This window comes from Chelonia mydas, chromosome 10 (assembly GCF_015237465.2).
Source record: "Chelonia mydas isolate rCheMyd1 chromosome 10, rCheMyd1.pri.v2, whole genome shotgun sequence".
Taxonomy (NCBI): domain Eukaryota; kingdom Metazoa; phylum Chordata; order Testudines; family Cheloniidae; genus Chelonia; species Chelonia mydas.
The window spans coordinates 2,824,909-2,833,894 of NC_051250.2; the positions used below are offsets into that span (position 1 = coordinate 2,824,909).

Consider the following 8,986-nt stretch of genomic DNA (forward strand, 5'->3'; position numbering starts at 1 on the left):
CTTAAATACATTTAAGTATTTCCATGCATAAAGATCAAAAATAAAGTGACAACTGCCAGCCACCAAGTATAAAATCAAGCTAAACCGATTTCATGTAATAAGGACACATCATAAATCCCTGAACACAAAAAATCCCCAGCATTATCAAAACATGGAGAGTTCTGATTATAATCCTAGAGTCAAGGGGTTTGTTTGTTGGTTTGTTATAAAGCCTTATTTTCCAAGCAATTTAACTCAGGGCTGCATAGTTAAACAATAATCCCAAAACCAGACAGCCGATAGCTAGTTCACAATGACCCACACGTTTGGATTGTAGGTTATGTACATAAAAAGTGAGTTCACCTATCTCCACTGCTTTCCTTGGACCTCACCTATTTTTCAATGATGAAACATGATTAGCACTCAGTTTAAAAGCATTGACCAATCCCTTAGATATTAAGGTGGTGGTGGGGGGGAGTGGAAATGACTAAGCTACTTCATTGTGACTGTAGCTTCTGCATAAATTTTGACTCGATTCCTGATTCCATCATCCACCCGCAACCCACACCACTTTTCAATAACAATATTCCTGAAGTGGTAATTTATATGCTAGGCTGGAATAGCTCCAAGAGTAAAGCCATCCCTTTATCCAATACATATTCTGCATTAATATCCACCTGATTGCAGGGGGGAGAGACTTGTTGGGAGGGGTTTGGGGGAAAGGGCATCGGCCGAGATATCATTTACTTAGACTATGTCTCTTTGCACACTGCCTAACACAGGAGCTCCCATCATGGACTAGGATCTCACTAGGTGTAACACAATAATAATGATAAACACCTGCTGTCCATCCACTAACAGGGATATCAATAGCCACCTAGTGCAAGTCTGTTCTCCACCCAGCACACACTCCTAAGCAGTGGTCAGCCTCAGGTCAATGTGGTTGCATTGGATGGTGGTGCAGGTAACACCCATCCTTCGTTGCTGCAGAGTCCCCCCTCCTATCCTGTCTGAGTAAAGCTACAGCTGAGACAAGAGTCACTGGAGCATGTTGGGGAAACTCACTTTTAATTAAGTCATCAATGAAAGTTATTATCAAAAAGGAACCATTAAGCGCCCCACACCACCCCCAACAGACAGAAATAACCAAAAAGGGAAGCAAAGAGTTTGGGCTGACACACTGTCACTGCACTTCCCCACCAGTCACACCACCCACCCGCACTTCCTGGCTTTTGTCAGTATCTGTCGGTACCTTAAAGCTACTTAACCAGAGGGGGCTCTTAGTTTTGTTTTTCCCAGCTTTGTCTTATATGCTCTGAACACATCTCATGAAGGGAAGCCCTGGCCCCTCAGGGAGCCCCCGCAGGGCACAAGCCACCAGGCAGGGAGCTGCTCTGGCTTTACATCAGCGCAGTGAAAACCTAGCACTAGGCTCCCACAGGGCTTTTCCCAGCCACATTTGAGAACTTCAAAGATGCTCTATAGGAGGCTTAGAGATTCCCCTGTTTGCAACACCCACAGCAGACCATGGCAGGGATCTCACACACACACTCAGGCCTGTTTGGCAGGGGACTCCCCCCAACACACACACACACAACAAGGTGAAATGCAATACAGGTGAAGCACCTACCTTGACACTGGAATCCTTGCTTCCCAAACCCCCTGCAAAGGGAAAGACACACACAATTAGCATCCTCAGTGCATCAGCCCACACACTAACCCCCCCCCCCCCGCCTTCTCCCTGGGTTGAGCTTCCCCAGTGACAGCCTCTCAGATCCACACATCTGGAGCTGGAAGGAGAGTGACAGCAGCTGGCAACCTGTTCCCAAAGAGCTGCTGCCCCACAGGGACATGCAAACACCCCCCTGGGGATACAGGCTGGGAAGTGCCCAGCAGCTGGTTCAATGCTTCTGAAACAACCCTCTGGAGGATTTGTGCCCTGCCCCTGGGGAAAGACTGGGTGCACCAGGAAAGCGGGGGGGGGGTGGGATTTGGGGAGAGGGGAGGTTTAGCAGTCTTGCTCCCCAGCTGCAGGGAGTGAGTTTACCAGCTGGAAGCAAGGGGGGGGCACACAAGGGAGTGCCCGGTAAAAACCAGGTCCTTCCTGTTGTGTGAGGTGCCAGGGAGGAGCAGAGTGAATGTCCCAGAGAGCTGGGCATGCTCTGGGGTGCACAAAGGAGGTGCCCCAGGGAGACAGGGGTAGCTGGTGAATACACAGAGTCTATACAGGGGTGCAAGGGGGCACAGAGTCATACAGACAGATCCCTAGGAGAGCACATAAGCCAAGGGGTGCCGGGGGTCCCTGGCAATGCATGCAGGGGACACAGCCGTGGGGGGCGCTGAGAGGGCTCCCCCCAGGGAGCACGGCAGCGAGGGGGCTGGCAGTGCGCGCCAAGGGGAGGCATGGCCGAGAGGGTCCCGAGGGAAGCGTGCAGGGGGCGGCGGGGGTCCCGAGCGGTGCCCACCGCGGGGGGCGCGGCGGGGGTCCCCCGAGCCGCACGCCGGGGGGCGCGGGGGCGCCGGGCGCACTCACCAGATGAAGTCGGTGCAGTGGCTGCAGAAGGTGGGCTGCTTGAAGAACCGGGCCGTGAACTTGTGGTTCTTCACCTCGTGCACGTTCTTCTGCCTCAGGGCCCCCTTTCGGGCGAAGCGGACCGGGCCCTCCTCGCCCTCGGAGCCGGGGGCGGCGGGCGGCTCCGCCATCCTGCGCTGCTGCCCGGCGCCGGCGCCTCCGCCCCTGCTCGCCCGCGGAGCCCGAGCCGCAGCTGGTGCGGATGCTGCGCGCGAGCCGGATGCAGCCGCCCGGCACCTCTGGCTGCAGCTGGGCAGGGAGCGCGAGAGACCCTGCCCGCCCCGCCCACTCATCTGCATAGGGCCCGCCCGCCCCGCCCACTCATCTGCATAGGGCCCGCCCGCTCCTCTCAGGGCTCAGGCCCGCCCCGGATCCGTATTTGCATAGCCTCTCCCCCTGCACCGGCGGCGCGGCCCCTAGCTCCGCCCACCGATTCCCCCCCCTTACTTGCCCCAGCCCCATCGGCAAGGCTGCCAGCCCCGCCCACTCCGCTCATTTCAATAGACACGTCCCAAGCCCCGCCCACCACGGATTGATTTGCATAGCTTGGCCCTCGGTGTCAAAGGAGCAGTGCTCCCGGCCCCGCCCACCTGGGCCCTGATTTGCATAGCCCTGCCCACCCCCTGTTGGGCATAGCTTTGCACCCCCGCGACTTTATCTGCAAACTCGCCCACACACTTCTAATTTGCATAGCTCCACAACCTCGTTTGCATATATCTACCCCAGACCCCGCCTACCCTCTCCTTGTTTTCAGAGCTCTGCCACCCAACATCCCTTGAGCTGCCCATCCTTCTTAACACCCCCTGCAAGCCCCAGCCACGCCCCACTTCATTGCATTGGGAGCCCCCCCCCCAAATATCTACCCCATCATTTGCATATCATGCCCTCAGCACCTTCCGCAGGGCCACTATCTCCGCCCATCAACCCAAGGGCCAGGCTCATGACTGAGGGCAGGCAAGGGTGGCTTGCAGGCGTGAGCTGAATAGGTGGCGGCCTGGAGGGCCACATTCCAGGGGGTGACATGACTGGGGAAGGAGGGTCCTAATGCAGCGAGAAACCATCCCACCAGAAGCCCCCATGCGGCAGGAAAGAGCCCTGGCCCCCAGCCCGGGCTGTAAGAAGAACGTGGCTGACTAGGGACACAAGAAGGAAAGGTAAGTGAGAGCATGAGAAATAGATAGATCCCTCCTTGAGATTGGGGGGTAGGGGGAATCTTTTATAAAGGAAAGGAAAACAATTACCCGAGTTCCCAGATCATTTCCTCGTTCTCTTCCTTGCGAAAAGCCCCACATCCCTAAGGAGTCTCTCTCCAGTATCTATTAAGCATGACAGATCAGGCACCAAGTGCACTTCCATTCACGAAATGACACACAAACAACGGTGCGCTCCATATCCATAAATACCCACGGAGGGCAAGAAAACACAACCTACCTCATCTTCACAACCACCACAGTAATAATCAGGGATGAAAGCAAACTAGGAGTTACTGCAATACACGTACATAATAAAATAAATAAATAATGTAATATGGAAATCCCTTCTTTAAACCATTAAGGGACATGTCAGTCTTGTACAGAAAATATCCAGAGTAAATGTGAGTTCCCTGAGATTTCATAGCGTTAAAGGACCAGAGGAGACCATCATGACCTAGTCTGATCTCCTGCACCTGAACTGCAGTGGTGGGGAGATGTCATGTGAATGGGGTATCCCAGACTGAGGTCAGGAGTGGCTCAGAAAGGAGGAAATTTGAACCCCAAACCTGCAGCTGGATTCTGTGGGCAAACCCCTGCCCCTGTGCATTTGCCCAGAGCTGTGCAGCAATCAGCTCAGCGAGCAGAAATGAAGCCTTAGATACCATGAGCAGAGTCAGGCAGGCTGAAGATTTGCTTATGTTGTTCTCACATGTCCTGTTTATTCGGGGGAGGGAGGAGGAATCCAGAGCCAATTAGTTCAGAGGCACTGTCAGGTTTGTTTGTTTTTGAATCACATAATTTAAACAATTCTTTTATCCAATTTACTAAAAATACCCCAGATACTTAAAGTGAAAGGATTATTAAAATCTCATTTGCCATGCTTTTATATATATATATATATATTTTACTAGCTGTTGCACATCCCTGATCCTGGACAATGAAAACAGATTTGTCAATTTCACTTTAGTGTCTAGTCAGTTTTATTTTCAGATTCTCATGCACCAGCCCAACATTGCAACGTTGGGGTTGAAAATAGTGCAGGGCAAGGTCTAAATCCACACACAAACTTGTTTTAATTGAATTTTAAACCAATAATGGGACTATTTCTATTAATATTAAGGAGGCTTAATTTTTTTTTGTTTTTTTCCAGAATAAACAAGACATGTGAAAACAACATAAACCTAACCCTAATATCCTAGAAATGCTGCAATATCTTCATCCCATGCAACAAAAGTGTTATCCCTTGATAGTTCCCACATTCATGGATGCTTCCTTTCTTATGGACTGGGACCTGCACTAATCTGCAGGAACATTAATACTAATCAATTATAATAATAAATAATTTTTGCAGAAAGCCACAGCACTTCATCAAAGGCTTTGAAAGATAGCCTATTTAGAGACAACTCTGCTGACAAGTTCTTTCTGTGAACACACAGGCTTGTTACTAACACCTGATGCCTCATTTTAAAACAATTTGCCAAGTGATCTTACTCTGAAGAAGGAAAAATAAATGGCTGCAGCCATACCACCTTGCACGGAGATTTTGGTCATAAATTAAGATGAACGAGAGCCTTCCGAAGAAAGCACGGGGTGCTGCAGAAAGCAGTAGCAGTGGTTCAGCAAGTGATGCTCATCTTGCTAAATTAGAACTCCCAGCATAAGCTGCAGGATGACCTGACTTTTGAGTGTGAGGTTCTGGTCGCTTGTGGTGATGAAAGGAACTTTACTTGGAACTTTTCACAAAATATTTAGAAATAACTCTTTATACGCTGCCAGCAATGAGGAATAATAACAACACTAAGCATAATGGGTCATTCTGAGTCCCATCTTGTGTACTTTTGCTAAAGAAAATGGCATGTTACCCTGAGAGCACGCTACCTTTCGCACAACTAGGTTGAATTCTGCTCAGTGTTGTTTGCACATCCTGGGCACTTTACCTGTTTCTTTTTTGTTGGTGGTGTTTTTTGTCATTTATTTACCTATTTTCATAATAAAATCTACATTGTAATTGTAAGTGAACTCAAAGTGTAGCGGAACCACAGAGGTTGGTTTTTTTAATTTCCCAATTTAAGTGTTAATAATCATGTTAGCATTCATACTCCAGCATCCAAAATGATGGCATATGGAGAGGTGTCAATACCGGGTCCAGTTCCTGTATTTAGGAGATTAATTTAAAACAGCACCTATGAGGTTACATTACAAGGTAGGATTTTCAAGGGCATGTTCATTTTAATGGGAATTGGGTATCCACATTTCTTAGGCAGCTTTGAAAATGTCAGCATAAGCTTCCCAGTAGTTTCATTAATACAAGAAAGGTCCTAGAGGTGCACTGAAAGCACTCGTGCAAGCAAACAGCACTCCCTGGGTTAGGGGGAGCATGGGGCTAACAGGTAATCAGCTCCGTTCATTCCCACTGCTGTAGAACTGCAGACAGGATTCTGAACCAAAAATTCCTCTGAAAAAGACCCATGCCTTCTGCCAGCCACTGAACATGAAAATAAGCAACACACAAAATATTTCAGACATTTTGCCCCTGCTGCGCTATCGCTCCTCTCTTCTCCAAGGATCTCCAAGGATTTCACAGAGAATATATGCTTAATGCTCACAACACTCCTGAGAGGTAGGTACGTGCTATCCCCATTCTACAGATTGAGAAAACGAGGCACGCAGGATTTAATTTCCTTGCCCCGCAGACTCACAGAGAGTCAGAGTCACTCCAAGACCCTACCGTCCCCCTGCAATTGCTGGAGGGTGTGAAAACAAATACAAGCAGTAGTGGGGAGACCTGTGAGACAGCAGGGATCAGGAGAAGGCTCGGTGGGAGGTATGATTCATATCCTTAGGATGGGAACTCTTCTTCACAGCACATGGAGAAGGGCCAGCTCCCAGGAAATGAAAGAGCTGAGCGAGTGAGCTGTGTTACTGTATCTGGTTCACAAGAAATGCTTTGCTGGAAGAAACTGGTATTAGACCAGGAAGTGATCATTAAGGGAGATTAATAACAAAGTTCTTCTGAGTGTCCATGAGGAGGATTGGAGGTGAGCTGCCAGAAACAGAATTAATAGATTCATGGATTTTAAAGACAGAAGGATCGTTATGATCATAACACAGGACTCATCCAGGGGTTGCTCTCCTGAGCTCAATAACTTGTAGTTGAAGTACAGCAGCGCCTCCAGAAAGACATTTCATTTTGATCTAAAGAAATAGTGAGTCTGGTTTTCCTCTCCCGTAAACCAGTCAGATGCTGGTGGGATTACACTGACTTCTCTGGGTTTAGTTCCTATTTACAAGGATTTACAAAAGGATCAAAATACATTTTACTCCTGTTTCATTAGGTTCACAAAAATAAACTAACTTCTCAACAAAATTTAATATTTAGCAAACTAACTTGCCATAAATAATGTATTATTTCCAATAGGTTCTCAAATATCAAGCTGAACTATTTTTACAGTAACCTAGATTATAAAAAGTACTATTTAAAGATTGAGTATGAGTGAGAGCAGAATCAGGCCCAAAGTTTCTGTGAGAAACTGTTCATTGGTATCTAGGGCATTTCTGATGACACCAGAGTGACTCTGCCTATGGCTCAGAGGTCACAGAAGGGAATGCCACACACCCATCCTCAAGTCGGTGCTCAGCACCTTGCAGAATCTGAACCTTAAAATGGACTGATTCTACCTGAGAATATTTCAAAGCAAAAGTCACAACCTGAGCTGATGGAAGTGTGTACGTCCTGTGTGCAACGCACATCGTGTTGGCACAGAATAGCATACATTGTATAAAAGAACTTGATCTTGGTTGCCCAACATTGGTCACACTTTAGTTGTAGTAAGTGAAATATGGTTTCAAAACTCAGATACAATGTCTCTGCTAGTAGGCTCCAAGTAATAAAAAGCATGTTGAAGTCAGGAGGATGGATGTCGGTGTTGCATCAAACTGCAGCAACCAAGTCAAGAGAAAGGGGTGAACTGTAACTGCAAACTGCGCTTGTCTATTGCTTTGCATGGCAGTGTGTGGTTTATTTGCTTCATTTTCTACTTTGGTACATTTGAATTCTATTTCGCAGTAAAAATAGTTTTAAGAAATTACAGCAGTGCCAGGAAGGGTTTATTTCTGACAAAAGACTGGAATAACTGGCATTGTGCTCTCTGACAAAAAGACAGCACCCAAAGGGACAAGATAGAGATTCTTGCAGTTTGCAGAGAAATCTTCACACCCATGCAACAGTGCCCGTGTTCCTGGGGAAACGATGGTGTAACAGGAGTTAACTGTCACGGAGTTATGATTCTTGTACATTGGCATCCTGGGTCATGGCACGTGGGCCACAGTCACTTGCCTTTTATTTATTCATGGTGCTTCAGCATTGTGAGCCCAGACTGTTTCATTCTGTATTTAAACTTGAAGAAGCTTGAGAATGCTTTTTTTTTTTACCATTAGAGGATGTGTTTCTGAGCAACCTAAATCCTCCCCAGAAAGCCTGTGGAAAAACCATCAGAGCAAAATCAAATATACAGGTACTAACAGCAGCATTAACCCTTTTCTCCCTGCACTCGGTGGCTCTAGCTATACTTGGTATGCTAACCACCATTTCTTCCCCCGGCATGCCCGGAACACCCCTCTGTTGTCCACACACAGAAATGGTCCCCCAGGAGCACAGGTGAGCACAGCACTAGTACACTTTGAACAAGGCGAGCCATTCCACAGTCCTCCTCTGCCCCCACTGTCCACCATTTCAGTGGCAACGGGCACAGTTATACAGCACCTGGCGCTCATCCCAAATCCCAAGGATTACTCCATTGCACCAGACTGTGGTTATGGTCTGGACCCAGGAGCAATGCTCCTTCTGGCAAATCTCATACTGACATACTGCACACATCTGGCTACACTGCAGTTGGAGGTGCAAGACCATTTCAGCGATAGGTCAATGAACTGCTAGTCTTGGTTTCTGGGTCTCATACTTACTGCCTGGACACCTCCACCATCCCACTGCAGGCAGCTACTTCAGACTTCCGCCAGCCACTCTGCAAAAGCCGCCACTGAAACTTTCTTTGCTGAGCTAGGAGCAAGAGTTGCGCTTTCATCCTGGCCTCCCTTTGGAGAAATGACCTAGGAAGTAAAAAGAAAAGGAGGACTTGTGGCACCTTAGAGACTAACCAATTTATTTGAGCATAAGCTTTCGTGGGCTACAGCTCACTTCATCGGATGCATTCAGTGGAAAATACAGTGGGGAGATTTATATACA

General features: G+C 48.0%; 1 protein-coding gene across 2 annotated transcripts in view; it reads right to left on the bottom strand.

Annotated features, from left to right (window-relative positions):
* PRKCB (protein kinase C beta) overlaps nucleotides 1-2,795 on the bottom strand; it is a 244,098-nt gene extending 241,303 nt beyond the window's left edge. The window contains exons 1-2 of one of the 2 annotated variants that reach the window (XM_037910079.2): nucleotides 2,513-2,795; nucleotides 1,610-1,641 (exon numbers count right to left, since the gene is read on the bottom strand). In XM_037910079.2, coding sequence (XP_037766007.1) covers nucleotides 1,610-1,641; nucleotides 2,513-2,682 — 202 coding nt within the window. In that variant the 5' untranslated portion in view covers nucleotides 2,683-2,795. The remainder of the gene's footprint in view (nucleotides 1-1,609; nucleotides 1,642-2,512) is intronic. The other variant, XM_037910078.2, reaches the window with a different exon arrangement.
* Between the last annotated feature and the right edge of the window lie 6,191 nt (nucleotides 2,796-8,986).